General features: G+C 41.3%; 1 protein-coding gene across 2 annotated transcripts in view; it reads right to left on the bottom strand.

The window, feature by feature from the left end:
* dbpa (D site albumin promoter binding protein a) overlaps positions 1 to 22,307 on the bottom strand; it is a 36,975-nt gene that overhangs the window by 6,560 nt on the left and 8,108 nt on the right. For both annotated transcript variants that reach the window (XR_015037039.1, XM_085790827.1), the window contains exons 3-4: positions 21,348 to 21,555; positions 231 to 484 (exon numbers count right to left, since the gene is read on the bottom strand). Coding sequence is in view for 1 of the 2 variants with exons in the window: in XM_085790827.1 (XP_085646953.1) it covers positions 231 to 484; positions 21,348 to 21,555 (462 nt within the window). In the remaining variant the exon portion in view is untranslated. The remainder of the gene's footprint in view (positions 1 to 230; positions 485 to 21,347; positions 21,556 to 22,307) is intronic.

Raw genomic sequence — 22,307 nt, 5'->3', positions numbered from 1 at the left:
AGAAATATCTTTGCTGCTTTGAGATGTTATTAAGACAATGATTTTAGTGCCTTTTCACCATTAAACAAAGTACTTTTTTTTAAATAAATGTTTCTAATATTAGCTTTTACTTTGAAGTGGCACTAAAATCTTTATCTAGTCATTTCCCCTGTGAGCCATCAGCATGTGAAACACAGTCAGACGCCCGTCTTTCAGTTAATAAGAGCTATGAATTGTGGGAGATGTTTTACCTTCTGCTCGTTGGGGACCAGCATCTTTCGGGCCTTCTTGATCATGGGCTGAGGCTTCAGCTCCTCGTCGGAGAAGCGGTGCCGCCGCGGGTCGAAGGCCTCCTGGCCCGGCACGCTGGACAGCGCCAGGTCCGCCGGGTCGGGGTCGAAGTTCACCATGACGTCGTTGCCGCCGTTGGAGGCCGCCGGGGGCCCGGGGGGTCCTGGAGGACAGGTGGAGGACGGTGACTGGTCCTGAGGCACCGACTGTCCACCTGAGGAGAGGAGAGAGGGAGGAGAGAAAGGATCGATAAAGATCATTAAAAACGTATTGAAACAAACCACAGTCACAGTCTGCTTTGTTAATAATACCAATATGTAGCAGCCAGATCAATAAAACCACGTAAGAGGAGAGAGAGACAGCGGGTTAATTATGGTCAGAGATGGACAGAGTACTCAACCCCAGTACTTGAGTAAGAGTACAAATACTACTGGTCAAAATTTACTCCGTTCCAAGTAAAAGTAGCTCAGTCGACATGTTACAGTAAGAGTAAAAGAGTACTTGCTTTTGAAGGTACTTAAGTATCCAAAAGTACATGCTTTTACATGTACTTTAAGTAAGAGTAAGAGTAAATTTCTTATTTTTCACATCAATGAATTACTATAATTTTTTCTAAATGAATGTAAGGACCTTTTAACTCTTGTTTCTGAGAATTAATTCTTTGAAACCACCTGATGTGCTGCTTTTAGGGGTTATGGTTTCCTTCTTTGACAAACAGCTTGTGTCCAATAGGATTTCAGCCTTCCTAGAAATTAACTCGAGTAAAAGTAAAAATATTTGTCTTGGAAATGTATTCAAGTAAGAGTAATAAGTACCAAAGAAATCTAATACTCAAGTAAAGTACAAATCCTCTGGATATGTACTTAAGTACAGTACTCAAGTAAATTTACTCTGTTACTGTTATGGTTCTGTTTCCAGCGATCCGTCCGTCCACATGTAATAAAACACAGACTCAGCAGGACCGGCTTTAATTGCTCGTTTAGCCGACCAATCACCATCGTCTAATTTTAGTTTTATCTGCAGATTAGAGCCCATCTGCCTCCACTGAGCAACGCTCACATGACAGAGCCGACGCCTGCTCTAATCTACCAGGGCCTCAAAGACCAGCGGCTTCTGGAAAACCTTTCATTAAACTCATTTTTTCTACGTTTAATGGACTTGTACAGCAGCGACCGTCCTGGTGTCAGGTCGTTATTATTGTCTCATGTCCCAACACCTTCAAATCTACTAGTTACTGAACTTAACCAACAGGAACTATTCAAACCACAATTAACCAGTTTTTATGGAAATAAAGAATAATGCACCTACAGTTGTAACCACTTTTACATGAGAATACTAAAATATTTGACATGTATAATATTTAAGTTTTCACTGTGATAACGACAACTGACATTTTAACATGAAAGGTATAAACTCAGTTTCATGCATCAAAATGCAGCATTGCTACCAAATTAACAACAATAATAGTAAGAATAATGTTTAATTTATTGCTCAGGTGTCTTTTACTGCAGTGATAGAGCATAATAACATATAAAGGAGGCTGGTGTCATTTTAAGGAGCCACTATCACACTAATAAATGAACAAACATAAAGAGCTTTGATGATTCATGATGTTTTTAAGTTCATATTTACATTAAAATATCAATTTAACATATCACCACGTGTAGTTTATTTGCATTTATTATCAAATATCCATGTGTTTCTGGTCTTATGTTTATTCTAAGCTCATCGCTGACACATCAGGGCTTTGGTGTGTGTGTGTGTGTGTGTGTGTGTGTGTGTGTGTGTGTGTGTGTGTGTGTGTGTGTGTGCAGGATCTGATCTAAAGCAGGTGATGTCATCGGTTTGACTGTTTGAAAATCCCACACAGGTTGGCGCTCCCGGAGAGCTGGAGTGGTGCTCAACCACTTTCCATCCAGAGGCCTCTATCAGTCACATGTGCAGCACACACACTCTCACACACACACACACACACACACACACACACACACACACACTCTCTCTCTCTCTCTCTGCTGCTTTGAGCCAAGAGTGAGGCTCGTCAGATGAGTTGACCGTAAAGAGGATTACCCTATAGACAATATGTTCACATTTAATTCAAACCACTGATTGAAGGAGGGAAAGTAAACATGTTTTCTTTTTTTTACCTCCTCCAGTCTCTCTCTCTTTTCTTAATTACATCTCCACGGTGACCCTTCGTCTCAACAAACAAGCAGCATCTCTGTGATATCGCCCCCCTCCCTCCTCCTCCACCACCATCACCATGAGTCGCTGCAGTGACGGTGTTTCACCACCAGGTGTCAGTATTGAGCCAGAAATGCTGCGCCGAGGGCAGCGGGTTCACATCATGCTGGATGTACAACAAGCAGGAAAAGATCAGGTTTTTGTGTTTAACCCTTTGCGGTGCAGGATGCGAGGGAAGGAGCTGCTCGACGCACGGAGCGAAATCACACAGGAATCTGATCCGGAATCAGCCCGTTTGAATAAAAATACTCCACTATTACAAGACAACACTTTGCTTTCATGGTTTAATCCCAGTGGGGTTGACTAAATATAAACATCTATGCACTGGGGATGAAATAAACATTCAAGTACATGGTGTTTTGGTTAAATATCACATATGCGAGAACAGAAGAACCGGTTCTAGTAATTCCTGGATTCCTTGTAGTAAATCATGTGACAGTGGATGTGAAATCAGCTCCTCGATGTTTTTCACCCTGCAGCTACACTATGTTAGCGAGATCGGCTTTTGTGAATGTCACAGAAAAGACCCCAGAATAGAAACGACTCCATTTTCAGTCGCCTTCTCTCCCTCTCTAAAAAAAAAGGGGGAAAAAAAGAAAAAGAAAAACAGCTGTTAACCAGGCAGCTGGTCTAGAGGACAAGTTTCCCAACGTTTCCTCTTTGCAGCAGAAAACGTGAGTTAGCTGAGGAAATTATCCAGAACCAGCAGAGTCGACTATTGTGGCAGCTTTTTTTTTTTTTTTTTTGTGAGGAGCTTTTTTGGAGCTCCAGGCTCCGAGCCACAGATTATAAATAACCACAGAGCTGGTGACCAATATCGACTGAATCAGTGGTGGAAAGATTTCACATACTTGAGCAAATCAAACAAAAGGACTCGTTTATAGAAAAGAAACTCAACCAGCAGAGAGACAGAGAGAGATCTAAAATCCCTCTGAGTGAAGATGATCTACGTCTTTAATTTGGTTTCAAGTCATTCATGCGTTTTTTGTCAAGTGACAGAAGAAGCTGCGTCCTTTGTGCGAACAACGCGTTCAGTAGAAAACCTGGAGATGTCAGTCACTCACAGCAGCACCACTGACACTGATGTGCTACTTGACTTGCCGCTGTGAGCTGTCACTCATCTTTATTGTGCGCGTCGACCACAATACCACAAACCAAATCCTCTACGGGCTCGGAGAAATCAAGCTGACGCTCCGTGGCAGAGGGGGGGAGGAGGGAGGAGAGAGAAGGGGAAAGAGAGGGGTTGAAATACAGCAACCCCTCGAACTCCAGCTGAAAACACTCAACTTTTACACACGCAGTGACCCGGAGTGGGGAAACTCTGAGGTTATAAATGTTGTAAATGTTTTTTTTGTTGTTGTTTTTTTCTTTCTTGAACTCCTGATAAAATCTCCTTACGACTGTGTTTACATCCAGTCGTTTGACTCCTCTGGGGTTTTGATCTGCTTTTATGAAAACCCACGAGGACCGGAGGAAACTCAACAGTCGCCTACACGTTTACAGCCTTTGTTTTGCCAAATGGGAGTCGTGACATACTGAGTAAAAATATAACCCACATTTCCTACTTGAATCTAACAACACAGGGTATATCTGAATATTTTTTCTCTCCCCAGCTGAGAGCTCAGAATTACATAACCCTCAGAGTGACATGAATGCATCACCCTACTCTGCTGTTATTATCCTTAATCGTTGCTTTTCTGCAACACAGAGTGGAAAAGTTGACTTTTTTTTTGGTGTGTATATTTCAGTTTCCCTGTGCTCAGCTGCAATCAAACAGGAGCCGGTAAACAAATGTCACATGGACCCACAGAGTACTGTAGCACTGTTTACCGGTCGCACAGTTTTGGCGATCTGTTGGACATTTTGGCAGAAGAGACAAAAAGAAAAAAACTGATTAAAATTCCTGTTCAATTCTCCAGCCAGTGCCTGTGCGTTGTTGTCTGGTGCCATCGCTGTTTGTCTCATAACAAACGAACTGAAGGACTGAACTCCACAAGCTGCCACAGCTCAACAAGAAAACTGGGATGTCGACGGAGCTACAGGAAGACTGGAGGAAGTAAAGTTATCCCGACTTTACCAAACATCGATCTGTGCATCAATGTCACATGTTAAACCTACGTAGGTCGAGAGTTTGTTGGTAAAAACGACGCTAAAGAGACAGTACAAAAGAATAGAGAAGGTAAAACTTTACTCCGATGTCCTGTGCAACCATCGGCCAATCAATAACCAATACTAATCTGTACCAAACTTATTTCCACAGAGCCATCTTGTTGATCACCAGCTCTTTGAACAAGGTTGAGGACAAGTACAAAGAGTATTCACCGCTAGTAGGGATAGGAGTTGGTAGGATTTCATTGATACTATCATACGTTCGGCTCATCAATCAAATCCGATCCATTTATTGATCGATTCCTGTGGATTTCCTGCAGGTTTTCATTGGCAGCATCTCTGTTTGATTTTGATGTTCATTCATATCAATGGGCAACCAATGATTTTACTTGCACAGTGTGACCATGGTCGGTCGGCAACATCCAACGCCATCTTGGAGTTGTTTTGAGTGCACAAAATCCACCTGGGAAAAACACTGCTGGTGTTTCCACCCTTCATTAAGAGATCACATGTTGTTCTGTTGGCGCCATTGAAGTGAAATGAAGCCACACTTTAGATGTTTCTGTTTCCTGTCGGCCATGATCACCTCCTGGACTCCCCGACTGCCTCTCGCGAGCACACTGACGTCTTGGTTTCGCATGCTACTGTACGTGGAGGAACTAAGTGGAAAGCATCAATAAGGGAATCGTAGTTAACGTTAATGTCAATGGACTGAACCAGTTGGAGCAGGTTCTTGTTTTGAGTACTATGTCGTATGAAGTATCCAATCATGTCGATACAGCTGTTTTTGTGCAATGGTATGGAACTGTTTGTTAAGTGGATGTATGTGTTTTTATTGGGTGGCAAAGCAGTTTCCCCTTGGGGATCAATAAAGTTTTCTATCCTATCCTTGTTTCCCTTCCTTGATCATAGACCAATCGGAGCGTCCCTAAGGTCTAGACTCTGGGACTGGACCACTGACCACTTGGACTGGTAACCTGAAGGTAAAGGCTGTTGTAGCTAGCGCTGCTGCTCTTAGATTCACCACATGGAAACGATCCACAGACTGATCAACAGCTCTTTCATGACTTTAACATGTCAGCATTGTTTTTGTTTTTTATACAGTTTGTTTCCACGGACAGAAGAATCGACTGATGCGGCTTCAGCTCCTCGTTTTCTCATTTCCAGCCCGACCACACTGAGGATTTCCTGCTTCTCTTTGTGACGTGAACATGTTTGGACAGATGGTTGGACAATCTGAAGACAGACACCACGCTCGCTGTCCCCTTTAAGCTCCATCCTGCATATTATGGCATCTTATTGATCGAGCAGTTGATTGGGTAATCCATAAAACTAATTGATACACGACTAGATTACAGGTTTAATCCCGTCCATCCATGCATGAATACGAACTGTACGTTTATGCAGACATTCATACAGTCGACATGAATCTCCCTACATGCATGTGCTGTTTACATTACCCATAATGCAATGCATGCAATGTACCATAACTCCCTCCCTTCACCCCGCAGCCCCTTTATCCGTCCATACATCCTCCGGTCCATCTGTTTGAGGCAGCGACTCTATCAGATGAACTGCTGCCGGCTTGATCTGACTCTCTGGCAGCTGGACAGGGCTGATCCTGGATAAGTCTGCCCAGAGCTCCGTCCTAATAACAACCATTTTGGGCAAAAAGTTGAAACCGATCCAAGAACACGGCTCCCACTGCTGCCGGGTAAACAGTGGCCAAGCCGCGGCTTCGCTCTGGCTTCATTTCCTGTCTGTGAGCGGGAGCCATTTGGAGGAAGCAAGCCACCGACTCTCTGTGCTTTCATTAATTTAGCTGAGATTATGTGGTTTTCTTCTCTCTCTCAGCCCGTCAGTCTGCTCATGTCTATGAATTCAGCTGCAAGGCTCAAACTCTCCATACACTCGTGTTATTTTTGGACCGAGCCAACATGACACTCAGGTAACACTTCACTCTGCAGGGTTTCTGTATTTTACCTGCAATTTCCTGGAAAGTTTCCTCATAATTTCCTGAATGCAGCTGTAAATGACGAAGACAATGTCCAAGGGAAATGGCACTTGTTCATAGTATTTTATTTTATTTTTTAAAGAAAACAAACCCTTAATTTGGTTGCTTCGCTACCAGATATTATTGCTCTGATTGGTCATATTAGTAAATATTGATTTAATTTACATTTTTGATGTATGACAGTTGAGTTGAACGCTGAATTGCTTAAACTTATGAAGAAATTAAACACTCCTGCTCTATAAAATCTCACTATATGTCAATTCTGCTTATTGTCGACAGATCAGAGTCATAAAATACCAAATAATTTCCTAGTTTTTCAAAGAATCTCCTGAGAAACTCCCAGGTAAAGCCATAAACGTATTGTTATTTCTAACACAACCTTACTCAGACGACACATGCAAAGTGTCAAATATGTTCACAAACAACCAAACAAATCAGAATAAACAAGGAATAAAGTTTCCATCAATATTTTTTTCTCTGTAATCAGGACCAAACCGTGTGGTTCGCTCCAGAAAACTTTCAAGAAATCATAAGGAGATTTCTGTTTTGATGAAAAACAAACTGTCTTCATCTTTTCTGTGAAATATTTTTGCCATTTTAACTAAACTCCAGGAAATTTCCAGGGAATTATCTCGACGTATGAAATAAAAAACGCCGATGTATAGATCTAGACAATAAAAATATCCAACGTTTCTTTCAGAGCTGCTTCACTAAACCTCCCACGTTAACGCCGACATACTCGGGAGTTTTCGGCTCTTTGAACGTCTCGTTCTGTGAGATTCAAGGACGTGAACGGTTTTTAGGAAATCAGAGACTTTGTGCGTCTCGTTCACATTCTGGTCAGGTCCAGAAAACCTGCAGCTGCTGAATCGTCTAAATTCTTCATCACTGCATCGACCTGAGGACGCCAGACACACTCGGCTGTCTGGGTTCTGAGAAGCTTTTTAAAAGATCATTTAAAAAAGACAGATTTTCTTTTTTTTTTTTCGGCTTCTGTCCTTTAAAATCAAACAGCTTCTCTCTTCAGCCGCCATTTTGCTGCGGTGTTGTGGGACCATCACAGGGGAGAAGCAGAGAAGCCCACACAGGCCCGAAATAGACGAGCTGAGGTTTGAGAGTCAGGTGAGCAACTCTTCCTCTTGACTAAACGCTCACTTGATCTAACTTTACTTTCACTTGATCCGCCCACACGTCAAACCAGCGGCTGAACGCAACAAACCTGCTGCTGCTGAGAGAGAAACAACGGCATTTTGGGAAATGTAGGAAACTAAAAACCTGAAGTAGGAAGTAAAATAAAGACACAAACAGACTCATCGTCATTATCGTCATCATAATCGTCGAAGCTCTCACCTTCTGTTTGAGCCTTTTCCTGTTTCACTATCATACATAATAAATGGAAACAATGCAATTACCAGCAGAGTGGTAATTATGCTAATTATACAAGGACAGAGGAGAACAATTAACTTCCATTCTGATTACTGTAATTGAGCAGATTCGTGTGAACTTTTTTCTGCCGTTTTTAAGTCACTTATTTTCTTCCTCGGTGACTTTTCATTAAAGTCGAGCACCTCGCCACGTTTTAAACTGTAATTACCGGCTCCATTAGCTCTGAAACAGACACAGTCCGGCCGACTCCTCTCCGTCTGAATGGTTTTTATTTCAGCCTTTACTCCGACTCGGTAGGAGCTCGACCACATTTTTAGCTTTTATTGATGTTAAAACTGGGATTTTCATATATAAAACAAACTATTTTGGGTTTATTTTTTGGTTTTCAGACAATGGAGGAACTAATACGATGATGCTCCAGTCAGAAATGTGGTTTTCTTTCACATTATTGCATCACTACTTGTGGCAAATATGATTAATTATCAATATTTCTATTGAGATTGTGAGTTTTGTTCAAAGTTATAGCATCTGAGACCGTAACTATGGTTTCAAACTTCAACATAAACACAATCCTTTCTTTATTTGTCGATATCAATATCTGTAAATAATACTAATACTATTGATCTTAGCGGTAATGCTAACAGACTGTTATGTGTTTAAATCTTGCAGCAGCAGTATAAGTATGAATATTATCAGTACCAGCAGATACACCAGTAGTACTAGTACTAACAGCCGTAGTAGTATTATTGTATGTCCACCAGCAGCAGCAGCGGCAGCCGTAGCCGTGGCGATGAGATGTGAACATGAACCGTGAGCAGCTGTTTGTGCCAAACAGAAAAACAGGATCATGTGATGTGATATAGGAAGCGTGTTACATAACGAGGGTCCACTCCCTGTAACATAAACACTGGGGCAGGTCCTCGAACGCCTCACGATGCTGCTGCTGCCTCCATGTTTAACTTCACTACTGCTTCACTTCAGACCTTCCTCTCTGATATCTGATCCATTACTGACCAATAACCTTTATGATGAATTCGTTTTTGAGTCTAGAATATAGAAAACACTTGATTTGTACATTCAGTTTGGAGATACTTGTGGCTATTTCCTTTTTATGCTACACTTTTAACGTTATTAAATGCAGTTTGTTTAACTTTAAGTTCATTTTTACAAAATAAAAACTTCATGAACTTATGAAACACAAACTTTTTAGTGTGAGTGAAGGTTTGTCTCCTGGTCACGTCACAACTTTAACAAATCATTAAAAAAAAGTACAAATATTTTCTAGCTTTACACAAACACACTTGCAAATGGACATTGTGATCTTTTAAATAAAGTTTGGGATTTTTCAATGTGTTATTTTTAATCTTTAGTTTGACTAGTGTTGGTATAGTATTTGTTTTTATGGATGTGGTTGGTTTATGATGCAAACTAGAACAAAAATAAGAATAAGATATAAGAATCTTAAATATGTTTCATAAAAATAAAGTTGAACTCTCATGAAACCAGACTCGGATTTTATTTTTATCTCAGTTTACAGCATCTTCTACATCTGGTTTTTGTCTCAGCGTCATTACAGATTACACAGTCAGACACACACACACACACACACACACACACACACACACACGGGTGTTCATGTACACACCCAGGCAGCCAGCTCGGACTCCCCTCTGCACACACAAACAAACACACCGTCAGGCACGTGCACATTCACATGAGTGTGCAGCTCTCACACACACACACACACACACACACACACACACACACACACACACTAGAAACAATTCAGTCCAGGTGACACACCCCAGGAGTCTTGTTCCTTATGTCAACACACTGACTGGGAGTTATGTCACCGCTGATAGCAGTGGCCTCTCTCTCTGGACACATCACATGACCAGACATGTATAAGGACGGAGACGGCCGCCACATGCTTAGAGGGGGTTTTGTAGTAGGTTACCCATAATGCCACAGTGTTTTTGTGTTTATTTTGTTGTGTGGAGGAAATGTGGACGAGCTGCACGGTCGGTGACGTTTCCTTTTTAAAGCTGTAACGCGCTGCAGCAGGAGAGTCAAAGGTTGTAGTTTTATTACAGTACAGCTTTGGTCTGTGCAGATTTATTATGTAGATCTGTTTTACTATTAAAATCAATGGAGGAATAAAAGGTGGAGGTTGTGGCGTGATGTGTCCTTAATGGTCGTATCCCTCCGCCGTCAACTCAGAATGACTCGAAAAACATGGCCACAACAAACAGCCAAATGGTTTTGAGGAACATCGTGATCTTTGACCTTATAAATATGTAGTTAAAAATCATCACTTCATAATTTTATCCTGTTGCATATTTGTGTTAAAGGGATAGTTCAACATTTTGGCAAATTGGCCCATTGCCATACAGTAATCCCTATGGTTTTAGCAGTAGGTTTGTTACCTTTTAATTGTCGGTGCAAGCTATTTTTAGAACGGCGGAGCAGAGCCGTGAGCTGCGCAGAGCTATGCTACAGAGGCTAATGGGATTTCTTGGTTTCTCCTCATCAAACACACAATACAAACGCTCTGGTGGACAAGTTGTGAGCTGCACATTCACCACGCTATGAGATAATAACACAACGTTACCAGACTGAGTTGTTTTAGAGGGAAATACAGAGACTGCTTGATGAAAAACTTCCCCGACGGGAACACGCATCAGCGGTTTTACATGAATTTACAGACACTGATACTACGAAACCAGATTCGACCACTCTGCAAAATGATCGATCAATAATCATTTAATCGTCCACTGTGACTGTGACGACCAGTATGATTTTTTTGTTTTTTTTCACCATTCACACTTCAACGAGTCCCTAAATGAAAACGTGCTGCTGCCTGCAGCTGATTCGCCGGCGCGGTGCGGTGCGTCACCGAGGTCTGGACGTGACCTTCAAGTGTTGTCATGCATCAACTGACACCCACAGCGCGCACACACACACACGCACACACACACACACACACACACACACACACAGAGGACGCAACATTCACACACAACACTGGCTGTTATTTCTCTTAACCGTTGTCGCTCCACAGAATCGGATGTAAACTACACACACATCCTGTCACACACACTGTCGATGTGTCCGAGACAAACAAAGGTCAAATTACTCTTTTTTTTTCTTTTTTTATCATTGAAGGTCATTTTCTCTTTTACAAGCTGTGAACTAATCAATAACATCCACATCCGATCTGATCAAAGATCAAAGATCGAAGCTGTGGAGGGAGAAACTCGGCTGCTCGGGTTGGACGACTTGTTGAATCCAGGACGGAGTTGTTATTATGATTCTTAGTATTCATAATAATAATATTAGTCTATAATCATTTCATTTCATTTCATAACCTTTATTTAAACTCGGAGATATATTGAGGAGTAACCTCATTTACAATATAGCCGAGATGAAACACAAAACATATAAGGACAGAAGACAAGACATTTGAAACATACAAAAACATAACAGAATACCAGAATTTAAAGGGTAAATTGAAACATAGTTAAAAGCACGAGCAGTTAGAGGTAAAATAAGATGTAGTTATGGTTTTAAATCATTATTATTTCTGCACGTGCTGACAGGATCAATATGTGAACAATGTTTTTTTTTTCTATCTATAAAAATCTGTTTTAAAATTCAATTAAAAACCCTCCTCTCTGTTTCTTTTTCCTTCTTCTCTTCTCTGCTTCGTCCTCTGTGTTTATTCGCTCTCTAATCTCCACTGCTTCCTCTCCCTCTCTCTCTCTCTATCTCCCTCCACTTTCCTTCGTCCTCGCTCTCCCTCTTTTCCTCCTCCAGCCCCTCCCTTCCCCTCTCCCTCTCCCCCTCCTCCTCCTCCTCTCCCCCCCTCCCTTTCTCTCCCTCTCTTGCATGCTGGCTCTCTCTCGCTCCAATACTTTCTGCAGCGGCACGTGAGGTGGCAGCCGCACATGGCCCGGGCGTGTGAGAGAGGGAGAGAGAGAGAGAGAGAGGTTTCAAAACATGCAAAGCGAACACTCTTCTCTCTCTCTCTCACTCTCTCTTCCCCCTCCAGAAGTGCCTCCCACCCCCCCCTCCCCCTCCTCTCCCCCCTGTGCAGTGTTACAGAGTGCAGAGTCAGTGTCTCGTTTAACTCTTCCCTCTCCAGGATTAATCACGGCCCTGGATGTTAAATCACTGGACGCCTCAGCAGCGGCTTTATCCTCGCTGCTCTCACTCTTCTTTTTAAAGAGACAGGACGTCGCCTCGTTCTCCTCCTCGACAACAATGCACGGCAACAGATTCAGTTTTAAAGGGATAGTTCAACATTTTGGCAAATTGAACCCATTGCCATAATCCCTTATAGTCATAGCAGTAGGTTTATTTGTCGGTGCAAGATGTTTTTAGAACGGCGGAGCAGAGTCGTGAGCTGCTCAGAGCTACGCTACATCGGAGGCTCATGGGATTTCTTGGTTTCTCTCATCAAATACACAATCCAACAACTCCAAAACGCTCTGGTGGACAAGTTGTGACCTGCACATTCACCACGCTATGAGATAATAACAGAACGTTACCACACAGAGTTGTTTCAGAGGTAAATACAGAGACTGTTTGATGAAAAACTGTCTCTGAAGGCAACGCGCATCAGCGGTTTTGCATGAATTTCCCTCTAAAACAACTCTGTGTGGTAACGTTGTGTTATTATCTCATAGCGTGGTGAATGTGCAGGTCACAACTTGTCCACCAGAGCGTTGTGGAGTTGTTGGATTGTGTATTTGATGAGTTTGATGAGGGAAACCAAGAAATCCCATGAGCCTCCATTTTTGCCAAAATGTTGAACTATCCCTTTAATATGTGTGCGTGTATCAGATTTAAACTCCTTATGCATTAGGCTACGTATACACTCCTCCTCCTCCTTCCTGTCGGGTCAATCTATCTGGGATTCCTCTCGTCTAGACGCTGCCTTGGTGTTTTTTTTTCACTTTCTGTTTGACGTGAAACAGTTGCACAGAATAAATCTCTTCATATGTGTCGTTCCTGTGCAGTAGTTTGACATTTTCTACAAACATTTTGATCTATTTTCAGTTCAGCCATGGGAGAGAAACCCACCCCCCACACACACACACACAAATAAAAGAGATAAAATTTATTTAACACCAAGCCACAATCTAAAAAACCACAAAAGACTAAATCTCTGATCTCGATCTTCTCCCTCTGTCACAGCTTAATTAGATAATAAGAAATAATAAAATAAAAATAAAAAGCAGCGCAGCAGCAGCAGCAGCAGCAGCAGCAGGGCTCGGGCCCCTTGAGTAAAGTGTGTTATACTTAAATTCTGTGTTTTCTGCAGCTGAGTGTGTCGGCACGTGCATGGCGTTCATCATTATTCCTGCAAACAGACGCAGAACAAACACCACAGTGATGTTTTCTAATGAGTTTGCATATGTTTTAGTCATCTGACAACTCAAATAACAACTTTTCCAGAGCTTTCAACCACAGCTAAATTAATAAATCAGCTGATATTAGTTATCTATATACAGTATGTGTGTGTATATGAGGCGGATGCTGGACGCTGGCATGCCGTCTGATTGGCTTAAAGCTCCTGAGCACACGTCAACAACATCCAACTGAGTAAACTGGAGCTGCTGATGACGACAGTGTGATGAGGTTTAGAGCTCCAGAAAAAGACAGTAAGTGGACTTTGAGTTGGGATTACTTTGTCAAAATTAATCCTCACAGTGATAACTCTCAGTCCGCTCTTGTTCTTCATACCGAGACGATAGCCGACTTAGCCAGGCTAAAATAAAGGAAGCATTTTAAACTTCACGCTGTAGCATATTGTTAGAATTAGATTATTGAGTCAAAACATGTTTCTGCAGCAGATTGATTATTAAACCTTCTTAAATCTTAAAAAATCTTCACACCAGCTCTGTAAGTTTTGATTTTAAAATTCATTTTTTTAGTTTATGAGGCACTTCATAACCTTGGACCAGTCTACGTTTTATAAAACACGTTTAAATTTATGAAGCAGGAGCTGATCCTGTCAGATCCTCTGGCTGCTCCACTGAGTCGAATAAAAATATTTGGTCATTTTGCTCCAAAACAGAGACTTTTCAATCTGGCTTCTATTAAATGTTCTATAATTTTATGATTGCAGGATTTTTTTTGGGACATATTTTGTTATTTCTATCTTTTCTTTATCTTTTTTTTATTTCATAGCAATTGATCACATTTTTCTGATTATTTTCTAATAGTTTTCTTATTGTGCTTCTTATACACACAATTGCTTCAAATTATTGAACTCTTTATAATAATTATTCTTTTATTTATTCTACTATTTCAACTCTTCATGCCTTATTGATATGAATCACTCTGAATGGCGTTTTGACTCATATGAAAGGTGAGTTATTTATTGATTGATTGATTATCTTGCTTTGTGTTGTGTTGTTTCTTCCTAGAAGTCGTCATGTGTTCATGCTGCTGCAGCGACGGGCGGCGCCCACGCAGCACAGCTCAGGTCAAAGTTCATCAGATTTGAAGTCTCAGCTTGAACCACGTGTCACAACACAACACAACACACACACACACACACACACAACAGAGGAGGCGTGCGTGTGCAGAAACCACTTATCTCCACTAAAGTGAAAACGCCTCGACTCTCAACAACAACGGCTGACGAAGCTTGTGCAAATATGTTGTTCTCCAAACAAAACAAATGAAATCAGAGTCATTCATATGAACATATACGTATATACACTTGTAAATATTTCCTAAACTCTAAACATTACATCAGAGCATCGGCTTCCTTCCAGTTCTCGACCTCAGACTGTGTCCACATCTGTCTGAGCGCCGCTGCACAACCAGCAGTCTTGAGTCTAGAGTCTTTATGTCTGAAATAGTGGATAATGGATCTAAAATATCTGTATATTTCACTTTAACGCAACTAAACTCAACACATTTGGGACTTTGAGCTCCACTCGGATGTAGGCTATACTCATTGTGTTTGTTCGCACCCGGTGACAGCTGAGAACCAACCTGACGATCCGACTCTGGATGAACCATGATTAAATAATGAGGCCTGAAATCTCGCCCAGCTCATGAATAAGTCAAAGAAAAATCAAACGTTAAAAAAAAAAAAAAAAAGAAGTCCTTTAAAAAATAAAAGTGCTGGATTTAGCAGCGGCGTGTGCAGCAGCTCTGGTTTGTCTGTCTGTTTACGTTTCTATAAATGTAGCCTATAGAAGAAGTCGTATTTTCTCTCTATATTATCTGCCTGTTTGTTTTTGGCTCCACTTCCCACTCGAGCTTCAGCACTTCTGCTTTTCTCCGTCAGTCTCTTCACGCGTCTGTTTAAAAAAACAAAAAAAAAACTGAGCAGATTCTCATGAAGTTTGCAGCACAGATCGGCCTCAGGCAAAAGACTAACTGATTAGATCTGTGGGACTTTATTTTTTTTTAATCTCCTGCTGCCTTCAGGTGCAGCTCATCACGTGGGTCAAACTTATTCTATTTATTCATCATCATCACATTTCATGTCTGACGTTGATTTCTTGAAGTTCCTCCAGGTCTGATTTCACATTACGGTTCAATAAGTTCACACATGTTTCATTACGAGGGACGGCAAAATTCGGAATTAGTTTTATTAGTTGTTATTTATTTTATTTTAGTTTTTTATCCAGTCTTCATCCAGTCTTTTATCTTTTATACAATTCTTATCATGCACTTAACACTGTGATTTTATTCTATAGCTCCACTTCCACATTTATACGTGCTCTTATTCACTGCACACTAGGCTGGCTTTGTATGTATTAATGCTGCGTTCAAGACAACTCGGAAGTTGGAAAAAATGAATTGAACGGCGTCGAACTCGGAAATTACAGGTCGGAAACTCGGGTATCATTTCAGAGTTTAACTGTTATCAAGGCTATAACATTATGTGCACTCTTCTGCGGCGTCTCCTCTCCTCTTCATTTGCCTCCAAAATAAACATCATTTGCTGCTGCATATATTCTATTCTACTATCTATCTATCTATCTATCTATCTATCTATCTATCTATCTATCTATCTATCTATCTATCTATCTATCTATCTATCTATCTATCTATTATCTTCCTCCTCCTCTGAAACGCTCGGGCTCATTCTGGTTCAGGGTCAAACGGGGGAAAGATCTTCAGCCGTGGACTAACTCATCCATCTATGTTACAGATTATTTTCCACGGTCCGTTGGGATTCGTCCGACACCGGGGAAGGTTTCTGAACCTTGTTGAAGATGCTTCATGATGCATCCGTCCATTTTTCCAACCGTTTAATCAGGAGTCGGAGTGGAGGAGGCAACGGGCCAGAGGAGGTCTCCCAGACGACCAGATGAGATCGATAATCCCCCTCCAGCGAGGTCTGGACCTGCTCCGGCTCCACCAGCTGGACGAGGCAGGAAGACCAGATGCCTGAATCCACCTCCACAGGTTCAATCTGTTGACTCCTCTTCTTATCTTCAAGCCCCAGCTGAGGAAACTGATTTACTTTATGATTAACTCTCTTTTTTTCCCCTTTAGCAATTGTTTCTTTAACCTCTTTTTATTAGGTCTGTGGCTCAGTGGGTGACGAGAGGTAGAAAGTTAAAGCAGAAGTAAGCGATCCGGTCGTTTTGGCTAACCACATTCCACATTCACGCGCATCCCTTGGCTGCACACACAGAGAGGACCGCCCCTTTATGCCGTTCTCTCTCCTCATTGGATAAAAGTTGTAGGATACAAGGAAAGTTTTCTCCTCGGCTCAGAGCAGAGCAGAGTGACTGACAGACCCGTGTTTCAGACCAAACACTCTATGTAAGTGATTGCTGTCGGAAGATATAACTATTTAAGACTGATATTAACACAAATATTCCGCTTACTTCTGCTTTAAACTGAGACGATGACTCAAACAAAGGACGGGACAGATGTGTACAGTTTGTAAAAAATGAATTTCTTCTTAATTGTCCTGCAAAAATTGATGCCTGAACTTCATTCGCGTGTAAAATAGGCGACGCAGCCGGAGAATCATGTTTCATTCAGAAGCTTTGACATTTTGATTTTAAATATCTGCTCAAAAAACTGTGAAATTTATCACAAATTTGGATGAAACACATTCTGTCAGCACCGTAAACTATTTTACATATACTTAAGGGACCAGATCAAAGGCTCATTTGGCATTTTCTGTCTTATTTCCACTATGTTTTCTGATATGGGAGACTCTGATGAGGCGTTCAGGCTCCACTTCCAACACCAGAGAAAAGAAGCTCAGGAGAAAATCAGTGAACTCCACTTTGTTTTTCTTTGCTAAACTCCAAATATCTGAGTTTAAAATCATATAATAGTGAACATGATGAGCCTTGTTCACGAGGTCTAGGGGGGGATGGGGGGGTGTTTGGGACATCAAAGGACTGTTGTGGTCCTGCTTCTGGGCTCAGATGATCCTCAGAGGACGACTTTCAATGCTAAAAAAAACAAAAAAACAACCTGATCCTCAGTCTGTGAGGTGAGGAAAAAGGAAGGATAAAAACATAACGTCTCCTACAGCTGGTTCGGTAATTGTTTTATTTATGCGGCTTTCGTCCATTTCGACCACTTTCCCGCTGACGACCTCGCTCTCCGGTCCTGACTCATGTAAATATTTTTTGCAATTTGCAGCATTTGAACAGGTGAAAAATATCACGAAGACACAGCTGCATCCATTTCTCTCCTCTTTTTTTCTTTCTTTTTTTTTTACCCCAGAATGAATTAAAATCAAACTAAAACATGTGCATGTGGATCAGATTATTATTTCCAGTCTATTTTCCATCCATCTCTCTCTCTCTGTCTCTCTCTGTCTCTCTCTGCAGCTCTGTAGTAACACTTCAGCTCCACAACGACCTGAGGGATTTCTGGCTGAATGCATCATGCTCAACCCAGTCACGTGTTTATAATTCAGAGTAAAGAGCGCACACACACACACACACACACACACACACACAGACACACATACACAGATGAAAGTATGTTCACATTAAAGCCTACACAGTTGCATGCAAATGCCGAAACAAAGAGGACACTCTCATATGCACGTTCAAAGTTCAGTGCACACACACACACATATGCAGAAATGTGCATGTATTAAGGCATAAATACACACACACAAACACACACTGGTCGGTGTGTATTCATAGACACTTGCACACACACACACACACACACACTCAACACACAGAGTCAGAGCCTTGCAGCAGTATCCAGTGCAGCAGCTCTATCCAGGCTGAAGCTCTGCTGCTTCCTTTCATGCATCTCTCTCTTTCTCTCTTTCTCTCTCTGTCTCTTTCATTTTCCTACATCTTTTCTTTTCTTTTTGTGTGTGTTTCATTATTTTCTTCTTCAAGCTTCTCTGCAGCTTCTTTTCACAGTGCAACATCTCCTCTCTCTCTCTCTTATTGTCGAAGACCCAGAAAGAAAAAGATAAACACAATGTCCCAGTCAGATTTCTCAGAATCTGATCCTGCTGGGCAATTTATCTCTCTCTCTCTCTCTCTCCCTCTCTCTCTCTCTCTCTCTCTCTGTCACAGTCTCTCTCTGTTTTTTCTTCGTCCTCCTCCTCTTCTTTTTTTTCTGCCTCCAGCTGAGTCTAAACTTCATCCTGCACTCTCGTCGTATTCAAATTTTATGAAAAGCGTGTGAAAGCTTTAAGTGTGAACCACGAAGCACGGTAGCTGATTATCACGACGTGATCGAAAACCGAGTCTGAACAAATTTGTGCAACAACAAACCTTTTAACATCTGAAGCTCCACGGGAGTCGTCATCGTTATCATTCAGCCCTGTGCAGCCCGATCCATTCAAACCTCCAAAACTTTATCTCACATTCTCAAAAGAGCTCAAATAAAAGTTTCAGATCATTCTCAATATTATCAGGATGAATTTTAAAGCAGCATGTGGAAAAGGATTCAAACCGCTTCAACGTCGAATCTGAACAAGCTGATAGAAAATACATCTCTGAGAAACAGCAGGAAGATGATGTTTTATTAAAGTTGGAACTTAAAGAGAAATTTAAATCGAATAAATGTTTTACCATCTCAAGTTTTTGTGGTTTTGTAACTTGGTTTGGTACGATGCAGCTAACACGCTCCTCTCATTCCTCTCTGCCTTGTGACTGTTAGCAAGCGACTAATCTTATAAAGCTGCACTCATCAATATTTCTATATCAGTAATGGATTGAACCCTCCATTTCTGCAGTGGTTCCCAGCTCTACAATGTGTTTAAGTTTGGTTTTCTGACGAGCTACTGAACACGTTGGAGCATTTAACCACTAGAGACAGAGGTGATGCTCATAGGAGGTGGTGGAGACCAAAACAGAGCTAAAAGAAGAAAGAAAACTAAATTTTCCAATAAAATGTGTAAAATGTGAAATATGTTGTTGTGTTAAGTTGCCACAAAGTCGGAAAAATCAAACACTTAATGCAGCTTTAACTATTCTGTTGGTTTCATCTTCTTTGCTTTAAAAATGAATTAAACAAATAGCAAAGAACTGCATACAGTATTTATTCTATTAAGCTTTAACGCCATCACAGGAAAAAAATGTTTGAACTGTAATAATGAACTGATTAAAAATCAAAAACTAAAGTATTACTTTGCTTTGTGGTCCAGAAGAGGGAAGCGCTTCAATTTCATCATCAGCTTTTATTTATGTTATGTTTTATGTTTGAAGTAGTGTAAACAAATATCCACCGCTTTGAATTCCCTCCAAACAAAGTGACTGTTAACCATTTGCTCGTCTCCAGGATTTAACAGCTGTAATTTCCCCTGCTGCAGTGGAAGTTAAGATATATAACCATATACACACACACATACGGCTCTGCCTTCACTTCAATACATCAAATATGATCAAACAATTATAAACTCAGTCTCTCTCAGCTGATTCAATTCCGTTTCGCTTTGATCGCAAAAATAAAATTAACCATTAAAACGACTTCAACACATCTCACACAGAAAAAAAGTTTGGTCGTCCACCACAAATTCCTTTATACTGTATGTCTGTGTAATAACTTTACATTTATAAAAGACGCGTCTTCAATAAATCATCATGAAATTAACCGTGGTGATTGACTCAGTGGTTCACAGGAAGAAAAACACGACCGTCAGCATTATCAGGAATGGGTTTGTGGTTTCAATTAGTTGGAATTAGAAGTTGTCAGACTTGTGAAACCAAAAAAATTAAGTAAAAGAAAGAAAAGACGGACAGACGGACAGATAGACAGAAAGACACTTGTGATGTTCTGGCAGTTCTGGTTCATATCAAAGGCAGCAGAGAGAGGAAACAATAAATTATGAATATATATAACGGATGAAAACAGGGCTGGTGGATCGAGCCGAAGAGCAGCACGTCAGCCATTTATCACACAGAGATATAATTAGAGACAATCCTACTCTGGTTATTGTTGAAGGAGTTTGAACGGTTGAACTGGGTTTAATGTTTCAGGGATATGTGTCCTCATTACTGCCACATCTCATCCAGGCTTCTGTGTGACGCAGCTTCATGTACGTCTGACTTCATTAGCCACTGCGCAAACGTCTCCGACTCACGTGTAGTCAGTTTAAAGGGGTAGTTCACCCAAAATTCAAATTGCACTCATTATCTACTCACCCTCATGTCGACTAAGGGCTGGGAGAAGTTTCAGAGTCCTCCGTGGCTTCTCTGAGTTACAGGGGGTCTCGGCGTAGCAGTGCATGTCCATATAACGGTTGCAAATGGATACCAACTGTCTTCGTAACAAAAAGACACACCAAAAAACATCCAAATACCTCCATGCTGCTCGTATGTAATGTCCGTCTTGTATTGAAGCCCCGAAATGCGAAATTGTTCCGAAAAAAATTAAATAAGTCTATTTTTCAAGCTTGTTTGTAGCGGAAGCTCCTCTTCCCGGTTCGTCCAAATATAGACTTATTTAATTTTTATCAGAACAATTTCGCATTTCGGGGCTTCAATACAAGACGGACATTACATACGAGCAGTATGGAGGTATTTGGATGTTTTTTGGTGTGTCTTTTCGTTATGAAGACAGTTGGTATCCATTTGCAACCGTTATATGGACATGCACTGCTACGCCGAAGACCCCCTGTAACTCAGAGAAGCCACGGGGGACTCTGAAACTTCTCCCAGCCCTTAGTCGACATGAGGGTGAGTAGATAATGAGTGAAATTTCAATTTTGGGTGAACTATCCCTTTAATAGTCTTCAGACTGACGTGCAAAATGTATTGACTCGTCACAAACTCCATTAAAAGGCTCATAAACCGCCTCCAAAGTTCACTGTTGTGGTGTTTTGTGGTGAAAATCCACATTCACTCACCGTGTAGACACTCGGGTCCTCCTCCCATCATGCCTTGCTGCTGTTGCTGAGGTGGCGGCGGCTGCTGCTGCTGCGGCTGGACGGTCTCCAGTCCCAGCAGCGAGGAAGAGGAGGATGAGGAGGACATGGAGGAGGATGAAGAGGAGCAGGGCGGAGGAGAAGAGGGGGGGCACTGGGAGCTCTGGTTGGGCACCGCAGACTGGGAACTCTGGGAAGACGAGAGGACGGGAGAATAATTAAAAAATACAGTCTAAACAACAACACGCAGAACAGACAAGAGGCATTAAAATCTCCTCTGAATGAGCTCCTGTGGATTCGTCCAAGTCTCCCAAATTGAATTCAGGTGTTGGACGAGGCCACATCTCAACGCACAAAAGATTAAAGATCAAAATTTAAGAGCACAAAATCAAATCTTTGGCCCAGACAACATGGCCTCTTGTTGACAAGTTGAGCCACGCCAAGTGTAGACAATGGCTCTCTTGTTTTCAGATGATATGGGCAGCAGAGTCCAAACTGTTATTGGGCCTTATAGTGGCTCTGAGAGGACATGACAGGGAAAACAGCAGCTGGATTTTATTTGACAATCACTGATGTTAGATTTTCAGTCATTATCTCATCAGTTTGTGACATTTCTGACACTTGTTGAGCAGCCAACAGGACGCTAACGTACGTAGCTCTAAGATATTCCCAGAAATACAACGAGACTGATGTGAACTATCAATCACAGATACAGTAGCTAGCAAACATGATCGTTACTGTAAATAACTCACTAACAACAGTGTGATTAAGTTCATTTTGTATTTGTTTCAGTTAGTTAAAGAAAATTAACTGAAGTCTGTTAAAAAAAACTCGCTAACAAGCATGCTAACCAGCTTACAAGCAAGATAAACAACTGTCTAACAACCAAGCTAACTAGTTTATGAGAAAGATAGTAAGCTAACCCATGAACAAAAAAGGCAC

The sequence above is a fragment of the Trachurus japonicus genome, chromosome 11 (genome assembly GCF_045865225.1).
Source record: "Trachurus japonicus isolate A0001 chromosome 11, Traja_1.0".
NCBI classification, from domain to species: domain Eukaryota; kingdom Metazoa; phylum Chordata; class Actinopteri; order Carangiformes; family Carangidae; genus Trachurus; species Trachurus japonicus.
Note: the sequence above shows the minus strand (reverse complement) of the source record. Positions and strands in the feature narration are given on the sequence as shown.